General features: G+C 55.2%; 2 protein-coding genes across 3 annotated transcripts in view; one reads left to right on the forward strand and one right to left on the reverse strand.

Moving 5' to 3' along the window:
- Positions 1-435: 435 nt before the first annotated feature.
- On the forward strand, positions 436-5,526 carry NGB (neuroglobin). The gene is made up of 4 exons (XM_084891900.1): positions 436-715; positions 2,078-2,189; positions 2,752-2,871; positions 4,425-5,526. The coding sequence occupies exons 1-4, from the start codon at positions 627-629 to the stop codon at positions 4,557-4,559; spliced, it is 456 nt and encodes a 151-aa protein (XP_084748026.1). The 5' UTR covers positions 436-626; the 3' UTR covers positions 4,560-5,526.
- A 5,946-nt stretch (positions 5,527-11,472) lies between these two features.
- TMEM63C (transmembrane protein 63C) overlaps positions 11,473-24,180 on the reverse strand; it is a 61,588-nt gene continuing 48,880 nt past the window's right edge. For both annotated transcript variants that reach the window (XM_084891521.1, XM_084891520.1), the window contains exons 18-24: positions 23,590-23,655; positions 21,400-21,562; positions 21,085-21,190; positions 20,487-20,654; positions 18,352-18,458; positions 16,799-16,867; positions 11,473-14,232 (exon numbers count right to left, since the gene is read on the reverse strand). In XM_084891521.1, the coding sequence (XP_084747647.1) occupies positions 14,032-14,232; positions 16,799-16,867; positions 18,352-18,458; positions 20,487-20,654; positions 21,085-21,190; positions 21,400-21,562; positions 23,590-23,655 (880 nt within the window). In that variant the 3' untranslated portion in view covers positions 11,473-14,031. The remainder of the gene's footprint in view (positions 14,233-16,798; positions 16,868-18,351; positions 18,459-20,486; positions 20,655-21,084; positions 21,191-21,399; positions 21,563-23,589; positions 23,656-24,180) is intronic.

Consider the following 24,180-nt stretch of genomic DNA (forward strand, 5'->3'; position numbering starts at 1 on the left):
GGGAAGACCCAGCCTGGCTGGAAATGGCTGAGGTCAGGCCCTGTCCCTAAGGGTGAGTGCCCCTGAGGAGTGGGGGTGTGTCAATCAGATCCGGAACCAGGGCAGAGGGCACCCCTAGCCTCAGCCTAGTCATACAGGTAGCGGCCCTGGCATCCCCTGTGGCTGGGGAGGAGACCCTGTGCCAAGGGGGTGAGAACTCCAAAGCTTCAGGAAATGTTTGAGAGAGGCTTGTGGAAAGATGGCTCATGCAGAGCCTGCCGAAGGCGATCAAATTCGATGCAGGCTGCATGGTTTCTGTGCAGCTCTGAAGGGCACTGCCCGTGCCACCAGGTCGCCTTGCCCAGAGATGCGCGCCTTGATGGGCGGAGGGGGCGGGGCCGCGGTTGCTTTAAAGCGCCCCTGTCGGTCGGCTCCGGGCTGTGCAGCGCGGGACACTCAGAGGCGCGGGACGCAGGGAGCTGCTGCAGGGTCCCCAGAAGAGCCAGAGGGGCCGGCAGGGTTGGGGCGCCTCCACTAGGGCAGGGCTGCCAGGGGTGCGGCGTGGCCTCGTCGCTCCGGAGATGGCTGGGCACCTGCGGTGACGGTCTCGCGCCCGGAGGGTTCCAGCCTCGAGCTGCTGGGCAAGCATGGAGCGCCCCGAGCCCGAGCTGATCCGGCAGAGCTGGCAAGCGGTGAACCGCAGCCCCCTGGAGCACGGCACCGTCCTGTTCACCAGGTGAGGCGGCCCTGAGCCCAGGGCGGGCAGGCGGGCAGTGACCCAGCCAGGAACGGGCTCCAGGGGGCTGGCCCGGCTCCCGAGGAGGGAAAGCTGACGCTGCCTCTGCACCGGGCGCCGCCCGATGTGCGCACGGGAGTTGGCCCAGCGACCCCTTCTTGCTTCCCGCGCTGCACACCCGGCGCAGAGAGGCTCCCTGGGGGCAGAGTGGGGGCCCAGCGAGGCTTCCTGGGGGCGGAGTGGGTCCTCAACGGAATCTCCTTTCACTCGGGCCAGCAGACACCCCTCCAGGCGCTGCGCCTCCTCCCTGAGTTTGCTCCTTGGATACTAACTCCAGGGGTGCCCCCGCTGCCAGTAAGGGGAAACCGCCCGTGTGGGGAGGGTGGGCTGGATGCCTGGCTGGCAGAGCATGGGGTCCAGGCCCCAGGAAAGTGCACTTTCACCAACTAACAGGGGGTGAACCTTTCCCAGGAAAAGGCCAGGCTAGGACAGAGAACCTCCAGGCAGGGGAGGACAGATGGCTGAGTCTCACCGCCCAAAAGAGGAGTAAAGGGGGTGCCTGAGGGGGAGGAGGAGGCACATCTTCAACCTCAGCTTGAGGGTCTCTAACCACCCAGCCATCACCAACGAGGCATGGTTTCCTTCCACCACAGTTTTTCCTAAGCCAGCACAGAACTTCTGAGGAAGCTTTTGCAAACCCCAACCCCCAAACCCCCAGCCCTCCCCTGCTGCCTCCCTCCAAAGTGGAAATAAATTCACAGAGTTACCCAAAACCCAGAGGCACCCTCTCAGACGTGGCTGAGAGTTTCTGCTTTGTGTCTCCCGGCGTTCCCCTGCTCACCCAGGCACCCTCCGCAGTTCCAAACTGTGTGGCCCTGGGGGAGCTCCTTAACCTCTCTGGGCGTTTGTTTCCTCCATAAAATGGGTAAAGAGTTCTTAATACTATTATCATCATCGCTGGCCCGAGCCCCCTTAGACACGATGAGACTAGGAGATGCTGACCCCAAAATGGGAAGTGTTGGGGGAAGGGGGGGGGGGAAGAGAGAGAGAGAGAGAGAGAGAGAGAGAGAGAGAGAGAGAGAGAGAGAGAGAGAGGGAGAGACTTTTCCCAGGCTTTCTGTTTGAGGATCCCTTCTTGCCCCAGCCCTCTCAACATGCTGGGTCCTACGAGTGGCCCCGGGGACCTGTGTTCTTTCTAGGAAGGGGGTTCCGGCAAAGCTGGTGAGGGGGTCAGCACCAGGTTGGAGGGTGTGCTGTAATTTACGGCCAGGCCTCTGGTGCACCCCCACTCCCTGGTTGCAGCCAGGGCTCGCGGTGCTTGCTGGGCTCACACCCGGGGCTGACACGGGCCTCCTCCCGCAGGCTGTTTGACCTGGAGCCCGACCTGCTGCCCCTCTTCCAGTACAACTGCCGCCAGTACTCCAGCTCCGAGGACTGCCTCTCCTCGCCCGAGTTCCTGGACCACATCAGGAAGGTGAGGGGAAGGACGAGCTGGGCTGGCCTCCAGGACCCAGCAGGCGCCTTCCTGGGAGAGAATGAGGGGCATGGGATAGTGAACATGGCTGGTGTTCTGCCCCAGGGTGGGCTTACTGCCCTCCTGCTCCTCTCCCCCTGCACTGAACTGGACCCAGTCTGGGGCAGTCAGCCTTCTCCCCGCCCTGCGCTCAGCCAGCTGGTCCCAGCTCTGTCATTGCCCTTGGCCTTGTCCCTTTATGGTGCTGGCGTTCATCTACCAGGGGCCGCCTGCCTGTGAAAACCAAGCTGGGTTTTCTTAGAGGCTCTCCCAGGGCCTCAGTTTCCCCTCGTCCCAAGCAGACAACACTGTCCCGCAGGCGTGTTTAGGGCTTTGAGCCCCTCCAAGGTTTCTCTCACTGTGTAGTCGGCCATCACACATTGAACACCTACTGTATACAGACACAGGTTGCTTTCCATTTCTCATGACTCTCTTACGTCCAGTCGGGACCCCCAGGTTCTGGACTGTGGTTGTGAGCAGGCAGATGGCTCTGCCTGTCTCACTGCCACCTTGGCCTTGACAGGTGATGCTCGTGATCGATGCTGCGGTGACCAATGTGGAGGACCTGTCCTCGCTGGAGGAGTACCTGGCCGGCCTGGGCAGGAAGCACCGTGCAGTGGGCGTGAAGCTCAGCTCCTTCTCGGTGGGTAGAGGGGCTCCTCTCTCTCCTGAGCTCCTGACCTGAGGCCACCACTCCCTGCCGGTCCTCCCTGATCTCCCCGCTCCTATACCCTCACATGACTAGGGCAAAGGACCTGCAGCTGTTACACATGTGCTGTGTGATGCTGGTACTGCATTGACCTCTCTGAGCCTCCAATTTTTCTCCTCTGGTGTGACTTCTAAGAAGTTTAGGAGCCTGTGGGATTAGCCGGTCTGCTCCGTGTTCTATTCCTGGGTATAAGATAAGGTGACCAGACTTCCTGCTTTTGGCAGGACAGTCCCGGTTTTTAACAATTTGTCCCGCGTCCCGCGGCATTTTTAAAAAGTCTCGATTTTTGGAAAGAATCTTTAAAATCTTTTGGACTTTTTTAAAACACTGCGGGACGCGGGACAAATTGTTAAAAATCGGGACGTCTGGTCACCTTAGTATACGACCATCTCAAACAAACAATTTCTCTGGGCTCATTGGGGTGGTCCTTCTGTGTCACGTGGTGTGGCTAGAGCCACTCATGCTGTGCATTCAGCTGGAGCCCGGCCGGGGATGGGATGTCAGGGTGGCCTGGCATCCTCGGGCTTTCTCTCCCAGAGCAGCAGCTGAGTTCCATCAGGGAGTTTTGGAGGAGGTCAAGCCTGCGGTACAAGTGCTTTTCCAGACTCTGCTTGTATCGCTCTTGCTAATGTCTCATCTGGCTAATATCCCATTGGCCAAAGCCAGCCACACCGATGAGCCCAGGGTCAAGGTGGAGGATCCCTACTCAAGGTGGGGTTCCTCGGGGCAGCTTACCACACAGTCCAGTCATCCTGCCAGCTGGTAGGCACCTTGAGGAAGGCACCGAGTTTGTCTGGTGCTCTCCATCTCCCGTGCTAGCACAGTGCCTGGTCTCCAGTGGACAGTCAGTAAATATTCATGGAATAAATAAATCTTACTTTATTATGACTGAACGCCAGAGCCATTGTTATTGTTGAAGGCTTACTGTGCACAGATGCTATACTAAATTTTTTATAGATGATCTCATTTAATCATTTGAATAAATCAATTTTTTTTTTTTTTTTTTTACTTTCTTGGTTTAACTGATGAAGCACCTGAAGCTCAGAGAGGAGACATACCTTGCTCAAGGTCACAGTTCATAAGTGGTGGCGTCAGAAAGTGGACCGAGGCCCAGCTGGTTACAGAGCCTGGGCTCTTCATGCCCCTAGTGCCACTTTGCAGAGGAGGAAATAGGCCTGTGGTCAATAGCTCTGCTTGGCCTGAGTTGGGAGTCCCAGGCACTGCCTCCACCTTACTCCTGGGTGGTTCCATGGCTGGGAGTGGGGTGAAAGGCTTTGTTCACGATAAAGGCTCACGTTAAGGGGGAAAGTGGGTACAGTGTGGTACCCAAGGATTGGAGCAGAATCCTGCTCAGAAAGCATGAACCCTGTGCAGGAGAGAGGAAAGGCCCAGGAGCCCTTCCCAGCCCCAGGCCTCAGTGTTCTCCCCTGTGGAATGGAGTGGCGCCTTCCTGCTTGGGAATGACAAGGTGCTCCTTGCCTCCACAGACGGTGGGTGAGGCCCTGCTCTACATGCTGGAGAAGTGCCTGGGCCCCGCCTTCACACCAGCCACGCGGGCAGCCTGGCGCCAGCTCTACGGAGCCGTGGTCCAAGCCATGAGTCGAGGCTGGGATGGCGAGTAAGAGGTGGCTTCTGCCCAGCGGCCTCCACCTGCTGGCCTTCCTCTGTCTGTGTCTGTTTGTTGGTCTGTGTCTGTTGTAGCCCCGTCCCCTTGGCCATATTGCAGAGGTGATGGAGCAGGGCAGAATTCCCCCCGCTCCTTACGTACAGAGCGGTGTGCCTTCCTTTAGGACAGGGCTTCTGGATTTCCCTGCACCCCAGTGGCTTCTTCCCTGCCCCCTTCTCTCCCTCTGGGCCCCCTCTTCTGCCATGAGGAGGAGCAGCACGTTAGGGGCATTGGCGTCCTGGGGCCGGGGAGGTATTGGGCTTTGAGAGACAGGGCTCTTCCCTCAGCCACCGTTCTGGGGTGAGCCTGGGCCCAGTCGGGGAGTGGGATGGCCGAGTTCCAGGCACCTTTTGAATGCTTTCCTCTCCCAGGGTGTTAGCTTTTCATAAGGAAAGGGAGGGACGACTTTAGTCTTCATGGTGGAGTCACAGGCAGGTCATCAGGAGAGCTGCTGAAGGGACAGGGGACCTGGCTCGTGAGGGGCTCTTCAGGGTCTCGGGGGCCTACTGAGATGTCACTGCAGTCTCTCCTCCCCTCACTCAGCACTCTGGTGGCAGCTCCCTTACCATCTCTCTGTAGGACCAGCTAGCCAGCCAGGGTCGGGTGGGGCTGTGGAAGGCCAAGGAAGGAAGGGCCACTTCACTCGGAGAGACCTGTCTGGGCAGCTCTTCCTCACCACGCACCCCAGCCTGGCCCCGGTCTCCTCTCCTGACCCTCCTTCCGGCCTCTACCTGCACCCAGAGGTGGGCCCACAACTCCCCAGCTTCCATGCCCGGCGTGTGCCCGTACTCAGCTGGGTGGACAGGTGGAAGGCAGTGTGAGAGGCCTCCTACCCTCGTCCTGAGCTGTCTGCACTTTATCTTTTGTTCTGTGCTGTGTTGGTGTAAACTCATGAGGAATAAACCTCTTCTGTGTGCCTCTCTGACCCTCTGGGACTGGTCTTTTCTTGGGCTTCAGCATGTACCAGATGAAGTTGCAGAGTGATGTATGTAGGACAGAGCAAGAGTTTGGGGTCAGGAGGGCCAACGTGAGAACAGGTTTAAAAAAAGTGGGTGGGTGGGTGGGGAAGGGCCTGGGGAAGCCAGTGGTGGAGCTGGAGCTAGGGGTCTGTGGTGGAAACTGCCTGGCAGGGCACTAAATCCAGGTCTTCTAGAGCTGGACTACGTTTCCCAGCCTCCCTTGCAATTTGATGGATCATATGACCAAATTCTGGCTCACAGAATGTGTGGACAGGTATGCTACCCCTAGACCTGGCCCCCCAAAGCTCCTGCATGCTCCTCTGTGCTCTGTCATCTGTCTGCTGGCTTGATGCAGACCTCACAGCGACCTTGAGGACCATGTGTTGAATATGGCAGAGCCACTAGGTGAAAGGAGCCTGGGTCCCTGAATCACTGCTTGGGGAGACAACCCACTACTCAAAAGTGCCTGGTGGGGCCAGGTACTTCTCCAAGAGGTAGAGCAGGGACTCACCCGTTTTAAATTTTACAGGAAAGAGACATACACCACTATCGTGTCTGCACCATGATACATTTTGGGGTTGGTTTGTTACAACACATGCCCATGCTAATTCAGATCTGAAGTAGGTCATTGGTCAGGGACCTGGGAGCCCCCGTCTGCTGGCAGACAAGGTGAGGCCAGATGCCAAGACAGCAGCAAAGGGCACCAAAGACTCTGAGGACGTCTTGTAGATCCTACTTGGAGGGGAAGGTACCAATCCCAAGGCAGGGATTTTAAGGACAGAAAATGAGTGAACCTGGAATGTACATTGGAGTTGAAGAGCAGGTGTGTGTGTGTGTGTGTGTGTGTGTGTGTGTGTGTGTGTTCGGGAGGCTCAGGCAGACAGGGGTAGAGAGGTAGCCTGAGCCTGGGGAGGGAGCAGCATTAAGAGTGGGCAGCCCTAACCGGTTTGGCTTAGTGGATAGAGGGTCGGCCTGTAGACTCAAGGGTCCCAGGTTCGATTCTGGTCAAGGGCATGTACCTTGGTTGCGGGCACATGCCCAGTGGGGGGTGTGCAGGAGGCAGCTGATGGATGTTTCTCTCTCATCAATGTTTCTAGCTATCTGTCCCTTTCCCTTCCTCCCTGTAAAAAAAAAACAAAACAAAAAAAAACAAAAAAACAAAACAAAAAAAAAAACACACAAAAAAAACACACAAAAAAACACACACCAAAATAATAAAATATATTTTAAAAAAAGAGTGGGCATATCATGAGTCAGAGAAAGACAAATACCATATGGTCTTGTTTATATGTGGAATCTAATGAACAAAATAAAATGACAAATAAAATAGAAACAGAGGCATGGATACATGAAACAGGCTGATAGCTGTCAGAGGGAGGGGGACTGGAGGCTGGATGAAAGAAGATGAAGGGATTAATCAAACATGGCACAGACACAGACAACAGTATGGTGATAGCCAGGGAGAAAGGGGAGTGGAGGTGGGCAAAAGCGGGGGTGGGGTGGGGTGGTTATTGGGACGGAAAGAGACTTTATTTGTGGGGATGACTGCACGATGCAATGTGCAGATGATGTTTTCTTGAGTTGTACACTTGGAACCTGTATGGCTTTGTGAACTGTCACCCAATAAATTCAATAAAAAAGGAGGAGGTATCATATCAACAGGCTTGGGGTTAACCCCCGACATGCTCCTGGCCTCCAAGGTGTGGGGTCCTAGAGCTGGGCTGTGAGTGGCTGCAAGGGCTGGACCCGGGCCACTGTCCTCACCCTGAGGCTTCAGTTTTCTCAGCCAAGACCATGTTGCTGGTGCCAGCAGACCCTCAGCTCCCAGCCGGGCTCACGTGGCCAGGCCTGCCAGGGGGTGACTGCAGACAGTGGATCTGGAGCATGTAGGAATGCTTTTCTCACTGTGGCACTGAAAGCATTTTTTCCTCCAGCCCCACTCTCCACGGAGAGAGGCCTCTTCCAGGTGAGATCTGATTACAGCTCAGACTCAGGCCCACGGTTCTCGGTTCTCGAGTGTTTGACACCCGCTCAGGTGACCGGGGTGACCTGGCTTTGGAAAGACCAAGCACTGTCCTCTGACCTGTGTCTTGAGCCATCCTAAGCATGATTGTTTTTTGCCTTTGTAACCCCCTCTTTCTCCTGTATTTCTCCTCAGTTTATCATTCACATGTTCCCATCTTATGCAAAGAACTGCCTCGCCCTACACCCCTCTTCTCTCCCCAGCTCCCACCCTGTTACTTCCTTTGTAGCAAAACTCCTTAAAAGAGTTGACTTTCTTGGCAATTTTTTTTATTTCCTCGCTTACATGAGCAAACGGGAACCTATTTCAACCAGACTTTCATCCCCACCCTAATCTGTTCCGTGTCAAGGCCACCAACAACCTTTATCCTGCGAAATTCAGGGTCATGGCTCAGTCCTCATCTTGCTCTTCTGCTTAGCAGCACTGGGAAGAGTTGATCGCTCTTTCCTTTATTTTTAAATGTGTTATTATGGGAAAATGTTCACACACACAAAAATCAGAGCCTCATGAATCTCCATGTATCCTTCACCCAGCATCCGTGGTGAGCACTCAAGATCTTCCCACACCTCTTTTATTTGGCGAGAGAGTCTTACAGCAAGCCCCACCTTCCTGGTCTTTCACCAGTAGAGTCTCCCATGTGAACTTCTAACTGATACGTTTTTTTCACCTCTTAACCCATTCCATCAACACCCCTGCCCAGAAGTATCTCCGAAACCTCACCTAATGCCCAGTGCATTTCTGAAATCCCCTGTGTCTCAAAGACGTCTTTCTGCAGCAGGTTTGCTCAACCCAGGCGCAGCCAAGGACCACCGATTGCATCTGGCTGTGTCAAACCTTTCATTCTCTACAGCCCCTCTCCCATCCCCCATACCTTTGGTTTGTGGGAGAAACCAGCTTGCTTGCCTGACGGCCTGCCCAGCATTCTAACTTGGCTGATGTTTCTCCGTGGCATCTTTGAACTCATTCTTCTGTGCCCTGTGTTCCCTGTCAAGTGTGCTAGAGCCCGGGGCTCCCTCCTTCCTTTTTGAGTTACTTTCTTTTCCTGGCCCTAGGGACACAGGCTCTCCTGGTTTTCTTCCTTCCTCGCTGCGACTCCTTGGGCTCAGTCTTCCTTTCGGATTCTCCTCCTGCTCCCTTGGATCTCCTTTGACCCCCACTTCCTCCCACAGAGGTCTCAGCCCATCCATGCTTTAAACACCATCCATGCTGGTCAGAGCAGCCCACTCATCCTCAGATGCTCCAGATCTGTCCCCTGCATGCATCCCTGTGTGCTCGCATCACACCTCACTCCCAGAGAGCTTGACCCGGATCCTCCCATCTTCATTCGATCCCCTCCCCCTCCCCTGCTTTATTTTTTCTCCAAAGCACTATCCCTACCTGATGTCCACTGTATAAATTCTTTTTTACATCCTCACCTGGGGATATTCTTCCAATGATTTTTAGAGGGAGTGGAAGAGAGAAGGAAAGACAGAAACATTGATGGGAGAGAAACACATAGATTGGTCGCCTCCTGCTGGCACCCCGACCAGGGAGGAGCCTGCAACGGATGTACATGCCCTTAACTGGAATCGGACCTGGGACCCTTGGGTCCACAGGCCGGCGCTCTCTCCACTGAGCCAAACTGGCTAGGGCTCCGCTATATAAAGTTATCGTGCTGATAATCAGTTCCATTTGAAGAGGGAAGGCTGACAGTTCAGTTCGGCCACTTTGAGCTCTGTGTTTGGAGGGGAGGGAAGGGGGGGGTTCTTTAAACCCTTGATGAGGTAGCCAGAAGTGACCCCAAGGCCTGGTGTGTTTGCTGCAAAGTAAGATTACAGCAGGAGTTGTGCCTGTGCTGGATACTAATCCCTCATGAGGCAGAGAGCAAATGTTTGGGCCTAACCTTTGATTACCCACTAGGTACTCCCTGGAGGCAGAGTGCAGGTTTCCTGGCCTGAGGGCTGTAACTATTTCCAGGCTGCAGGGCCACTCCCTTCCCAGGTGAGATAGTGTGAGGGGCTGAGACCAGCTTCCCCCATTCCAGGGACTCAATTCTCCTGGCAAAGGCGTCACCTGGGGGGCTTTTGCACACGAGGCATGCCCAGCCCCCGCCTCAGAAAGTTCAGTTTGTCCCAGAGCCGGGGCTGTTGAAATCTCCCAGAGGCTCATCTGCAGCCAGGACGGAGAAGCCAGATTTGGCAGCTTGAGAGAGGCCGAGCTGGCTGTCAAGCTGGGGGTAGTCAAGTGTCCAGGAAACATCCTCTGCCGAGAAAACCTGTGAACTGCCCTCCCACAAACAGGCTCCCCCAAGCCTGCACGGAGCGGACTGAGACACCTGGAGATGGGCCTGCATGGAGGTCCTTAGGACGGACCTGAGTCTCCCCACCGCCCCGCCCCACCCTGCCCCGCCCGTGGCTTTGGGAGAGTGCTGGCCCTGGAGGGCCTCCTGGAGCCCAGGCTCTCCTGCTCCAGGGCCCTCTTAGGCAGAAGCCATCAACCCGGTGTCCTGGGCCTCCCTCTTGACCTGTCCCCGAGTCCCATCCCCTGCCCAGCCCACCTTCCAGGCCTCCAGGCTTCACGGCCTGCCGAGGACAGAGGAGACTGACTGATGACTGACCCCACTCTCCCTTCGGTACTTAGTGCGTGAGACCATAGTCTCCCTCTCGAGCTTCTCTGTCTTTCTACATCTGCCTCTGCCTGAGCAGTCAGTCCCCTGAGAGGTCTGCTGGACCAAGGAACGGCCCGGAGCGGCAGGGGAGACCCTGAGCCTGCCGGCCCCTGGAAGGAGACCCTGAGAGGCAGCTGTTGGAGTGGGGGCTTCACAGGTCCCAAGGCCCTTGTTCCCACAGCAGCCGTCAGCCCCACCCCATTCCCAGGCAGCCAGGTGGTCATCATACTTCTCCATCCCCTGAGGCAGCCCTCATGCATTTCATCTGGTTGACTTGGAAAAGATTGCTCTGAGGGGAGAAGGGTCAAGGGCATGGGGCCATGCCATGAGGAGCTCTGAGCCCAAGCCCACTGGTGGACTCTGACAGGTGCAGGAGAAGGCCCAGGGAAGGCTGGGGAACAGCCCTGTGCAGCTGCCCGGAGGTTGTCCTCTGTCCTCAGCTGAACCTGCTGTGTTCAATCTTGAGGCAGAGCAGCCAGCCTCCTCCTTCCTGCTCCTCCTTCCTGGATGAGATGACCATCCCAGGGTCATCAAGTGGCCAGAGGAAGGCCAGAACCCTGGTATCCTCGGCCAGGACACACGGCCCAGGGCAGGGCACTTCTCTCCTCTTTTCCACGGCACAACAGCAGACAGCACTAGCACTGGCTAGAGGGTCTTTCTTAGCCCATTCAGTCCTGACCCGCCAGCCCACACCTCCTCACACCAACCTCTCCTCGACCTCTTCCTGCCTGCCTCGCTTTCTGTGGCCTCCCCTTGAAATCTCCATCGTGTCACATCCGGCTTCTCATCTGGCCAACAGCCTCTCAGGGCCCAGCACTCACCCGGGGCTCCTGCTGCCCCTGGAGGCTGCCCAAGGGCTGCCTGGGGAGGTCGCAGAGCCCAGTGCTTTATTGCTCAGGGCGCTCTCAGAGGACCCAGCAGGAAGAATGGGCAGATGCACTTACCATCTCTCCAGCAGACCAGGCGCCCTTGTCAGGTCATGCCTGGGAGGATGGGGGCCACCAAAGGCCTCGGGGGGAGGAAGGGGCCGGCAGGTGAGGAGCTGCTCGAGGCAGAGCTGGGCACACCTTAAAGGCTCTATCCAGAGTCCCCCACCCCAGAGGCAGCTCCCCCCATAACAGTCAGGTCTGACAGGGGCCAGAGCCATGAAGGTGTGGTGCTCCTTCCCCGTAAGCTCATCCCTCCCCGGGGGAGGGAAGCTGCTGGGCGGAGCACGAGGCAGAGACACAGGCAGCAGAGGTCGGGAGGGCTGTTTATTCAAGGCACAGTCATAGCATTAATAACAAGAAGGTTCGGCATTCTGGCACATTCCTTGAGTGGTGGTGGCCAAGGGAAGTCCATACCCCGCACGTGGGTCCCCAGAGGCGGCAATGCTGCTGATAGGCACTTGGCTTCCAGAGGCGTCCGAGGAAGGGGCCGGCAGGTGAGGAGCTGCTTTAGGCTGAGCGGGGCACTTCTGGAAGGCTCAATCCCGCGAACCTCACCCCAGAGGCAGCTCCCCGCAGAACGGTCAGGTCTGAGAGGGCCGCTTCGGTGGCCGGACAGCTGGGAAGTGGGCCAGTGGGGTAGGTGGAGGCCGATGCGTGAGGCAGGAGTGGGCTGAGAGCAAGCTGAGCGGGGAGGTGCCTGATTGTGGGGGGGTCAGGAGCCAAAGCACACCCACACCCCACCCAGTGACGGGGAGAGGTCGAGCAGCCGTGGTGGGACCTTGCCAGGTGCCCTGGGTCTCCGGAAAGGCTAGCCAAGGGAGGACTCTGGCACTCTCCTAACATTCTCACCGCCTTCTCTCAGAACCAGTCTGCACTTGACCCCAGTTCAGAGGGGGAGGCCCCAGGACATACTGCCCTGTCATCTGCTGTGACCCTTTGCACATGCAGCTTCTACTGGCTGCCTGGTGGGCAGGGGAGGAGGTGCTCAGGGAAAGCGAGTCCGCAGGCCAGCTCTTGTCAGACACCCCCCCCCCCAAAAAAAAAAAACATACAAAGAACAAAACACACCACCACCAAGTATACACGCTGGGGGGCGGGCAGTGCGTGGAGCTCTCTGCTGAGGCCTGACCACCCAGCCCTGGAAAGGACCTAGGCCTGTGGTTGGTGGGATGCCCGGGGGAGGGGGCTTGGGTTATGAGGGACTGACTGGATACAGTTCCCCCCCTTTTCCAGCTGGAGTGGGAGCGGGAGAGCCTCCCTCCTCCCCAGCAGACTCAAGCTCTCTGGGAAGATCCTTCACACCCAAGTCCAGGCCAAGGAGAATCTCTGGGGCGAAGCTTAAAACTTCTGGAGCTAGGATGTGGGCAAGGATGAAGCAAGGACCACGTGGAGGGTCAGCCATGAGCTGGGGACCGGGCCCACCTCATCAGGGGGGCTGCAGGGACCCTGGCCTTTGGAGGAAGCGGCTCTAGAGCATGCAGACCCCATTCGAGTTGGCTTGTCCCGGTCCGCCGGGGCCCAGCCGGCCCTTCTCTGTGTGCACACCTGCTGGGCTCCTGGGAGTCCTGATGGGGACCGGTCCCCAGAGGCAGAGGCTTGCACCCCCCTGCCTGGGGCAAAGGTCCTGGGTGTCCCCAGCATTGGTTCTGCTCAGGATTTGGCTCCAGGCCTCAGGAGCTGGCAGTTCTGGGAGGCAGCCTCACTCTGCTAGAAAGGGCTTCTCTGTGGAGGTCACTGCCCCATCCTAGCCCTCCCCACTCCTTGCTGGGCATCGGCAGTGTCGTAGCCGGGACCACCCTGGAGACCACCTGAGGGGCCTTCAGTCCAAGAATAGAGGCAAGGCCCTACCTGGAGGGCAGGGAGTGGCCAGTGCCTTCGGTTTGAAGCATGGGCTCCTTACCCTAAGCTGCTGCCCACCTTGGCCACACGGGGCCCAGGCACTGAGGTGGGCACGAGGCAGGGGCAGTTCTCAGCGGCCACCTCCTTGGCCTCCTGGGTCCCCTGAATAGGACCTGGGGCTTGGGGAGGTGTACGGGGTTTCCCATCGGCCAACGTTTTGGGAGAAGACCCCCCCACTCCGGGAATGCTGCCTCTGCCCCTCCCCCCTTACAGTGACTGCCAAGGCTTGCCTTTATCAAAATGCACACAGGCCCCGTTTAATGAGTCCTGAGTGAGCGTGCCCCAGCTACCCTTACAGGAATAGAAAGGAGAGGGTCTCTACCCTGCTGCCCCGGGGACTTCTGTCGGGGGCAGAGGAACAGGAGGGTCTCAGGCGCCTTCTCTCTAGTCTTGGGTCTCTCAGCTGCCCTTTGCCCGGTGGAGGCAGAAACGTCCTCTTTACAGAACCCCATGCTGGGAAGCCGGGGTGAGGTGGTCTCTGTCTTGCCGATGAGGCCCAGCACAAGTACCTTTGCCTCCTCAGAGGGAGGGAGGGGCCGGGAGTGGGACAGGGAGGACGGGTGGGAGCAGCGGCAGAAGCTCCTTGGCAGGGCAGCGAGGACCCCAGGGCGTCGTCAGTGGGCTTCTTTCTGCCTCTTTCCTTCTGCACACGTTTCTCCATCTTGACCCCGGGAAAGTCCTGAGCCTTCAGGCTCTGGTCCAGGGCTTCAGCCACTCTCCCAAGGTTTGCCTGTGTCCTCTATCCCATCCTGGGGTCCCTGTGCACTGCCCAGCATCTCCCATTCTCGCTGGTCAGCAGGCTGGGGCCTCCACGTGGAAAATGGCCAGATGGGCAGACTTCTTCCTCAGGCCTTTGCGAAGTCTGCAGGAAGTCGTGGGGAGGTCCAGGCTGCCCTCTGCCTCCCCCTGCCTGGCCCACCCCTGGCGGCCACTCCCGGCTGGAGCCGCCAGGGGGAGGCCTCGGGTCCTGGTCAGTGGTACTGGCTCGGGTCCTCCAATTCCAGGCCCTCCTGGAACTGGGCCGAGTCCAGCTCCTGTCCAAAGCCCATCATACCGCTCTCCTCTTCTTCCTCTTCTGGCGTTCTGTTCATGGTGCCGTAGGTGTGCTGGGCGGGCGAAGAGGCTGGGGTCAGGTTCATCTCCGGCTCTTGCAGCACAGTGGCCACATACAGCTGCTCGAGACAGAGAGGGAGATTGGGGTGAGGTCACATTTGGGGCAAGGCCCTCGGACATACCCTCTCCCTTACGTCCTACCCCCAGAGCCTCTGGTCCCTCGAGCCACGGTCCTTCTTCACCAGCTGCCCACGTCCTGGCCATCCCCCTGCCCAGTTGCTCTTGGTCACTTAATGGGCACCTACAAGCTCCCAGGGCCAGTCAGTGCACTGTCCCTCAGGCACCTGTGCCATTCATTCTGGGTGCCGGGTCAGGCTGAACCCGGGGCAAGATGCCAGTAGGCTGGCCTATGCTGTGCTCTGGGGAGACCCTCCCCCCTTTCCTGAGCTAGTACACTTTCTAATACAACTTCAAAGGCACATTCACAAGTCCCTCAGGCTGGGTCATTGGCTGGCAGAAAATCAGGATTTGAAACTGAGACTGCTAGCTGAGGTCTTGGTGGTCATATGACCTGTCAAACCCAGGAAGACACACAGGAAGTACTAGGGATAGCGCTGGGAACAGCTTTCAAACCAACTCCTTATTTTAAAAAATAGGTGATTGTGGGATAGAATGAAATCTTTCCTGAAGGAATTTATTTCCGTGAAACCAAGCAGCCCTCGCTGGTGAGGGACCAATTTCCCTACGGAACAGTCTAAACATTCGCTTCACGCCAAAGTAAACCCCACGGATGACCTTTTGGTGGTAAGTGGGGGGATTGTAACCGACCAATAGAAGAAGCCAGCTGTCATCCCTAATCAAGGAGTCACGCCAGCACCATTGATGGGAGTAAAAGGGACATTACGAATCTCCTGGTGTGAGGCAACAGCAATTTGGTCTCGCACCTAGTATCGAATTTGAATCAAGCCTTTGGAACTAGCTTCTAGTTTTTAGGAGGTAAGGAGGGAGTGGGATTTGTGAAGAAACAGAAGAGCCCAGAAGGTGGGACGTTCTGCAGGACTACTGGCTTGGTTTTTCCAACAAACATTAGAAAGACAAGGCGCCAGAATTAAAGGGACATGCCTAAGGGCCGGATTCATGGGGCACAGAGAATGGATTCTTTTGGATAAGCTGTAAAAGGTATTTCTGGGCCACGGAGGACAATTTGAATATGGACTATTTGAAGAGGTAACATTTTATATGGAAAGATGGAGATTATGTAAGAAAACGTGAGTTATAGGTCAATATACAGTATTATTTCACTTTAGCAAAAATTTTGTATATGGAAGACTATAACTTAGGTATCACTGCTCATCGCTGGGTGGTGAAAATATGGGATTTTTGTCTCCTTATTTTTTGCTTAGCTGTTTTCCCCCATAATATCTACATAGTCACATACCACTGTTGCAATGACCAAAGATTAGAAAAATCTATTTCAATAATTTTTATTTTTAAGCTCATGCTTTCGAGTCAGACCTGGCTCAGTCTTGACTCTGCATTTCCCCTGCCTCGTGGCACCCTGGGGTCTACATTAATTGGCCTTTTTTAGCCTCCGTTTTCCCATCTGTAAAATGAGGACAAAAACCCTTCCTGGGTGGACTTATCATAAAGATTCTCCGAGAGCGAGAATGGCAGCGTTCTGCGCACCGGGGTGTCTGCACGCCCACCTGCTCTGCCATGACTAAGGAGCCTGCTCTCCACCAGGCCCTGCTCCCCACTCTGAACTTCCACCAGGCTGCCTACCACTCCCCGCAGGTTCCCGATCGTCTCTTCCAGGCCTTTGCACAGGCTGATCCTCTTCCTCAAATGCTCTTCCCCCACCCCCTATTCCACATGGCAGCCCTGACTCCTATCCCGGGAGTTGGATTAGATGTCCCCTCATCCTCTGGGAAAACCTCCCCTGAGTGCCCTCTTCAGTGTTCCTTCACGGTGCCTGGTGGCCCTGCAACCATACTTGTGGCTGGGAAGGCGGGTGAGCACTCATGCCCCTCTAGGCTGAGCTATACCGTGTGGGAGCCAACGCTTAGCCTGCCGGACCCCTGCACTCTGAGTCCGGCCTCGTCTCTTCACATGCCAATGGGCCCGCTCAGCTGGCGCCGCCCCGGCCTCACCATTCCGTCCAGACCTGCCACAGCTCCCTGTAGCTCTTTCTGCGCACCTGTGCCCTTGGAGGCAGCCTTTGGTCCTGAGGCCGAGCCCCAGCACGTCCCTGCGTCTACACGACTGAGCTCTTTCTTCCCGAGCTCCTTCCTGAGCTCGCTCTTCCTGACAGCTTTCCTCCTGAGCTCCTCCTTCTGGAGCTCCTTCTTTTTGACCGCTCTCTTCCTAAGGGCCTTCTTCCTGGCCGCCTTCTTCCTCCGGACATTTTCACCCTGACCTCACTCTTCAGCTCTGACTCCATTATAGAGACTGTTGATTTAAACATGAGTCTTCTATCTTCCCTGCTCTTCAGCCAGGGCCACGGCAGCAATTGGACCTGGGCCAAGTCCTGCTGCATCAGAGGAGGGAGCCCAGGGAGAGGGGCCCGTCTCCTCCCCAATCCCCGGGGCGGGCACTGAATGCTGGTGCCCCCACAGTGCCACTGGAGTAGCCCCCCTCAAGGCATCCCCGTCTGACCTGTCCCCCAGGGAGAAGGCATGGACTCACAAGGGAGGTGGGCGTGGAGGGGGTGCTGCTTGGCTCCTTGTCAAACACGGTCTCCGTCTCCTCTTCCCGCTGCAGCAGTGGGCAGAAACGTGGGTCACAGAACGGGGGTACCTGCCCTTTACCCTCTCCCTCCCCACATCCAGAGAAGCCTGACCCTGCACCTGCGCCAATTGCTCCTTCTGAACTCAACTCATCTGTTTTCCCAGACCTACAGCCCAGCTGAAGCCAGGGGGACAGAGAGGCGACTGGCATGCTAGGGTGACCCTCCAGCATGCACCCTTCCCAAGGGCCACAGCGGGGGAAGAAAGTAGATTTGGAGTTGGGGCTCAAAGATGATCCTGCTTTAAGTCTAGGAAATGCCTTTATTTCAACCTCTTCCTCCCCCCCCCCCCACACCAGAATGTCCTCCTCTATCTGGAACACATCCTAAACCACCATAATCTCCGTCCCCTGCCACCTTCCTTCTCCAGAGGGACCACTCGGACAACACGATCATGTGGCATCGTTGTATTGGGAAGACAGAGCCAGAGGCGTCATTCATTAGCCTGGCACCCCAGTGCCAGGGGAGGGGGGAGGGGAGGGGGGGAGGGGACCAGGGAGGGAGGGCAGTGAGGGCCTGTGCCCAGGGTCCCAGATACGGCAGATCCATTAGAAGCAAGAGACTCCTCTTCCAGGAGGCTCCCTCCTCTGACTCCGCCGGTGCTAGTGCTTCAGATCAACTTACTTCATTTCCTTACATAAGTGCATTTTAAAAGGAAACGCTTCACTAGTATAAACAGAAAACCTGTGTCAGTTGCTATAAGCAGAAGAAGAAATAAATAGGGACCCATTGAAAAATAAACGTGTCACCACAAAGAGCATGTCAGGGTCCGAAGGAAGGCCCACAGATGCCTTCCTTTGGGAAAAGCTGTGAGCACACAGCGCCGCTGGCAGGGCCCTCTGCGGGCAGGGGTTGGCTTCCTTCTCTACTGACTAGTCTGGCCTCACTGGCAGAGGGCGGAAGGAGTCACGGGGCCCAGAGAGCCAGGCACCCCTCCAGACACCCTCAAGGTCGATATGCTGGAACTCCTAAAAGTGATGACTACCCCCTCACCCCCAGGCTACTGTCCTTTACTACCCCTGCCCTTCTGCTTTCCTCCCTCCTCTTTTAGCTTTCCGTGCCCTGGAATGATGCTGCCGGCTCAGTGCTGAGCAGCTCCCACTGTAGGAGGGATGGGCCAGAGGGAAGGAGGTGTCAGAGGGGAGAAGAGGAGAGACAACTGTCTTCTAAATATCCCACCCTGTTGGAAGTGCCCGGCTAGCTCAGTCGGTAGAGCATGAGACTCTTAAATATCCCACCCTGTGAGGGGAGCAGTGCCTGGGCCAGTGCAAGGGACACACACACACACACACACACACACACACACAGAATTTGTGCATCCCATAATCAGAGAGAAAGGCAAGAGTCTTTCATCTATGCGGTGCTGTGGGGGCCCAGGTCAGGAGGGTGTGCTAGGGCTCTGTCCCCCAGGGGCTGGCAGAACCAGTGGAGGAAAGGCAGGCTGGCAACTCACCTCGTCCTGTGTCTTCGGCAGCCTCCCTATCAGAGTGCCCAGGAAGGCAATTACCGTGGCAACGACAAGGCAGGAGAGGGAGAAGATGGTGATGCTGTGCAGTGAACCTGCCGGGGAGAGGGAGAGGGGTGGGTGCTGGAGGAGTGGAGCTGTGCCCATTGCACATGTCCTTCTCCACCCGCCGGTCACCTCCTCTATCACAGTCCCTGGGACGTACCTGGAAGTCACTCGTCTGTGCCATTGCCCCCACTTACAGTCCGTGACCCACCCCTTTCCTGGTGAGCCCTTTCCAAGAGTGCAAACACGGTGACCTGCGCTGATGGCACCGAAAAGCAACCCAGAACTCAGACGTCGTTTATGCTGCCCTGGCCGGTGTTGCTCAGTTGGGAGCGTCGTCCCACGCACCAAAAGGTTGCAGGTTTGAGCCCCAGCAGGGGCATGTGTGGGAGGCAACCGATCCATGTTTCTCACATCAATGTTTCTCTCTCTCTCTCTCTCTCTCTCTCTCTCTCTCTCGCTCACTTTCTTTCCTTCTCCCTCCCTCTCTCTCTTTAAAATCAATTTTTAAAAGGAAACTATTTTTTAAAAATAAAATAAGTAAAAGTCATTTACATTTCGCTTGGTGCTATTGGGTAACTTTTTTAGGGTAGCAGTTAACTAGGTAAATATTAAAAATCTGTCCTTAGGTCACTACTGCATAGTGCTTATACCTACGTTTTTATAATAGCAACAACAACAACAACAACAAAAATATTGGTAAAAAAACACGGATCTCCAAGAACGAAGAACTGACTAAAAACTGCTGGTTTAATTCAGCCAGTAAGAGGCATGAGCTCAAACAGTATTTTTTTTTTTTTAACTTTTAGGTATTTTTTTCTTTTTCTTTAAAAAAATATATATATTTTATTGATTTTTTACAGAGAGGAAGAGAGAGGGATAGTGAGTTAGAAACATCGTTGAGAGAGAATCATCGATCAGCTGCCTCTTGCACAGCCCCCACTGGGGATGTGCCCGCAACCAAGGTACATGCCTCTGACCGGAATTGAACCCTCAACCCCTCAGTCCACAGGCCGACGCTCTATTCACTGAGCCAAACCGGTTTCGGCTCAAACAGTATTTTAATAACACAGGGGGTTGCTCACATAATGTTCAGTGAAGAAACTCGGGATACAGGACTGAATGTTATAAAGTGAATTTCAAAATTTCAAAAAGCAGCAATAAATCTATTAGCTCCCTCCCACTTTGCCCTCCTCTCTCCTCCTCCCCCCGCTGAAAAACAAACAAACACATGTGCACAGAATGAGGCCTGGGAATAGCTGCCCTCAGGCTCCAGAGGATTCGAATGATGACCTTTCTGATTTTGATCATACACAGTCCTTCCTACTTAGAAAAAGGCATTATAAAGGCACAATCTTCGAGGGGGCAGGGGAAGGCTTGGGGGGGGGGGTATGAAACGGGGGGTGATGACAAACGGGTAATGCACACGGTGACCAAGAGCTGCGTGTTTACAGATGCCATGGCGACAGGGGAGGAAGAGCACACGTTTGTGATTCTCCCTTCTCCATGCCGCTGAGACAGTAAAGGGCAAGTGTCCCTGAGGGAAGGCCAGGGTCTGGGGAGGCAGAAAACAGTATGGGGCACGAGGAGGAAGAAGGGGAGGAGGTCAGTGTGACCTTCTTGCCACAGAGCGGGTTTCCAGCCTCTGGCCCGTGGGAACAGGGACAGCAGCTGCGTGGAGCCAAAAGGAGGCAAAAGCTGGCTGCCGGGGCAGAATCGGAATCCTCCTCCGGGTTTTTGGCAACTCGTAAGACCAGTCATATAGGGTTCCAGAGGGAATGTCATGGGAATGGAGCCTGAGAGCTACTATCTTATTTTCCGCCAGCCCTGCATTTGAACAAAGGAAGAGGAAGATTCTTCCCTGAGGGCGGTACACCAAAACCCAAAGGATTGGGATGGCAGAGGTCCACGCCCTCCCCATATCTTAAAGGCTTGCTAGAAGCCTCGAGAAGCCACTGGGCATGGCCATGCTCAATGAGCAGAGCCTGCTCCTCTTGTCTTCTCTATTCTGGCCGGGCTGTGGGGAGGGGAGCGCGGGGCAGGCGGAGGTGGAGGAGCTGGGCAGGCCTGGTACTGACCTAATCGTAGGAAGGAGAAGAAGAGCATCCAGAACAGACCCAGCAGCGGCGCAAATATGGCCTGGTTGACGGCGGCCATGTGGATCTGCTCGTTGAGCTTGGTGGGCACGTAGGAGTAGTACATGTTATAGCGGTCCGAGATGTGCTTCATGCACAGATACAGCAGCCCTGGGGCCGGAAAACAGAGCCACACTCAGTGGCTGCTCCCCCTGCCCCTCCATCCTCGTCGAGGCTCATGCTACCCCAAAGTCCCCACACTACTGAGAAGTCAGAGCAGCAAGGGCCGAGGACAGGCTGTGGCGGCCCCGTGGTGCCTACCTCTGGCACCGGCATCTTCCCGTGAGCCCCAGGACCTATTCTGCCAACTCGGGGAAGAGTCATTCACTCATGCATTCACTTAACAAATGTTCCATGCCAATAGCCGTGCCCCCTCCACCTCCTGACCTGGCCCTGACACCTCTGCCCGGCTGACAGGCCACCCCATCCCACCCCAGGTTTCCTCCCATTCCCGGACGTGGGACTGATGTTGTGGGACTCGACTCCTCCTCCTTCCAGACGGAGGGTGCGTAGCCCTGGGTATGCCTGAGGGGTGACTCACCGAAAGGGACAATGACAGGGCAGGTGATGCTGTACGCCACCACCACACTGAAGACGTTTAGCATCCACGCGTACTCACGCCCGAACTGGAACTCCGAGGCCTGGTCCTGGGCAGGAAGCAGGAGTCACCGAAGGGGGCCCGGCTGCTCCTGGGGCTCTGTATCGGTCTGGGAGCTGGTCGGCAGCCTGCCTTCCAAGCTGAAGAAGCACCCCTTCCCCCATGCCCCCCACACTCGGGACTTCCAGGAGGCCCCCTTCCTGACACCCTCCCAAGGGCCACGCGGAGGGCTGTGCTTAGGGGAGAGCCGGCCCTCACCTTCCTGATGTGGACTCTCGCTGGCTCCGACTGGGAGAAGAAGAGGCGGGTGCTGTACAACACGAGGGACCCCGGGCGCAACATATCCATGCCGGTGCCAAACAGAGATGACGTGATCACGTAGTTGACGAAGAAGGCGCCGTTGTCCGGCAGGAACACACACCTGGGCACGGTGAGGGTGGGAGGCAGCAGCAGAGCCAGAGGAGAGGGCAAGGCAGAGGTGTGAGAGGGAGGAGGAGAGGGAGCAAAGAAAGGAACCAAAGGGGTGGGGATTATGTATTTGAAAACTGGGACTCCCAATGTCTGTAACCCTAAACTTAAAAAAACAAAATCAACATTGGTTGGACATCCAACATGACCTGCCTATTGCCTTGTCAAGATGGGGAGAACAAGGTTCCTACACATGTGTTCCCAGCTCAGTTTAAGTGACAAGGGCCCTTTGGACCAGGGATGGGGATGGTGTCTGTAAAAATGTGGATATGTTGGGCTACACATGTGCTGGCTTTATCTAAAGCAGGCTGTTTGACCTGGACCACACACCCTGGAGAGTCCACAGGTAGAATTTGAGGGGGAGATGGGAGTTTCTGTGATTTTAAATGGGGAAAAAATAGCCTTAGCTGGTTTGGCTCAGTGGATGGAGTATCATCGGTCTATGGACTGAAGGGTCACAGGTTCAATTCTGATCAAGGGCACATGCCTGGGTTGCTGGCTCGATCCCCAGTAGGGGGCGTACAGGAGGCAACCTATTAATGACTCTCTCCCATCATTGATGTTTCTATCTCTCTCTCCCTCTCCCTTCCTCTCTGAAGTCAGTAAAAATATATTAAATGGAGAAAAATTACATCTTTATTTCCACTATCTTCTTACTGCAATTCAGCATTTCCTCCCGTTAAGAACCTGAACAAGGAACCACGGCCACGTAAGCCACATTGTTTTCTGTGATGCTGAAGTCATTGCTGACATCTCACAGTATCATGTGTGCTGATTCCCACTTCAAAATGATGCTAGTTATCGGGCATGTCACTACACTCTGCCCAACTGAAAATTTCCTCTCTGCCTACGACGTTGTATTTGAGATCACTAGCCAACTTCAGCCTGGAGTCATTCCGCCACCTAATGGCCACACTGCCTGGTCTCACACTGGTGCCCCCATCTACACAGTTCTGTCGCCTTCCTTAAAAAGAGAAGTCAGAGAGCCCTGGACATATTTCAGAACTCCTTCGACAGCTGTCCTTCGATGGCATCAGAGTTGTCATGAACCCCCAGTGCTTTTCTTCCTCACATATAAACTGTGTTCAAGGTGTGAAGGAGCCAAAGATGAACTCCTTCATCTTGGGAAAGCATCTACAATTGATTGCATTTTGCAGAAAGTACCGAAACCTTGGAAGATTCTGGAGCTCGCTCTACAGAGCAAGCTATGGAAGCTTAGGTGTCATTTGCAGCATTATTTCTTTGAACATGGGGGTTTTCAACATCAGGAATCTTACAAATAAAAAATAAAGTTGCAATTGGCTGGATGTCCAACATGACCTGCCTGTTGCCTTGTCAAAGATGGCCCCCAACATCCATCTAATAGTCTTCTTCCAGCTAAGTGACATCAGTTCCACATGGATGCCGCTGAAACAATCAAGTGTCACTTTAGCTTGCCTACTTCTCAAATGCATTGTCCTGCCATTAAATGTGCTACAAAGACTGTGTTACCAATTTGATTTTTAAATTGTTTGAGAACTAGGCTTCAGTGCAGCTGCTATTCTTTGTAACCCAGGTATTTTGTATATTTAAAGACGTATACTTCGAGTATATGTAAAACTGGCCAAACCTGAACAAGTCCTGTGAGTTGTTTCAATGTCAATTTCCTGGTTATGATATTGTACTAGAGTCATGCAAGATATTACCATTGGGAGACCCTGCATGAAGGGAACACAGGGCACTTTGGAGGAGGGGGGACAATTTCCCTGTGAATCTACAATTATTTAAAAAGATTCAGAGAAGGGGCCCTGGCTTTACCAGATTGCCCCGGGAGTCCACAGCATAGGAAAGGTTAAGAGGCTGCCTAATGAGGGTGCCTGCATGCATTCATGTCTACCTGTGTGAACAAGTAAAGGGTGCACCTATCTACATCCTGGTGCGAACCCATAGAGCCCCAGTGCACACTGGGAGTGCACCTGCAACATGCACTCGAGTACTCACTGGAACCTGATGGTTGCCTCTTCCAGGTAGTAGATGTCATAGAACCAGCGGAGTAAGACATCCAAACTAGAAGCAAGAACAAGGCAGGCCCTTTATTGGATGAATTTTTGAACCAAGGCCGTGGGTTCAATTCTTCTTGGACTGACTTCCCTTGTCCAAGCCCCAAAGACTCTTGAACTCTAATATTCTAGCTGGCCAGCTCACACTGCCTCTCCTCCTTCCTAATGTTGGGCCATCCTGCCCCTAGCCGTTGGCCTTTCAGCTCAGGGCCATCTCCTTTAGCAAAATTTCTCCCACAGCTATTCCTCCTACAGTGTTCTCTCCTTCTGAATTTCTATTGCGTGGTCCCCAGTTTGGGCTTTCAGTTAGCTGGGAGGCCTGTCTTGTCACCCAGCTTGAAGGTAAGCTCTGTGAGGGCAGAGTTTATGGCTGACACCTTAGAGTTAGCATGATACCTGGGACATGGTAGGCTCATGGCAGGCCCCCTGGACTGCCAATCGAGGAATGGATTTGCAGCAACTACAGGTAGACCTACAGTATTCGAAAGAGGAGGTTCCAACTCTAAGCTAAGAAAGGAGAAATAATTAGAAG

This window comes from Pipistrellus hanaki (genome assembly GCF_964339955.1).
Source record: "Pipistrellus hanaki genome assembly, chromosome: 1".
NCBI lineage: Eukaryota > Metazoa > Chordata > Mammalia > Chiroptera > Vespertilionidae > Pipistrellus > Pipistrellus hanaki.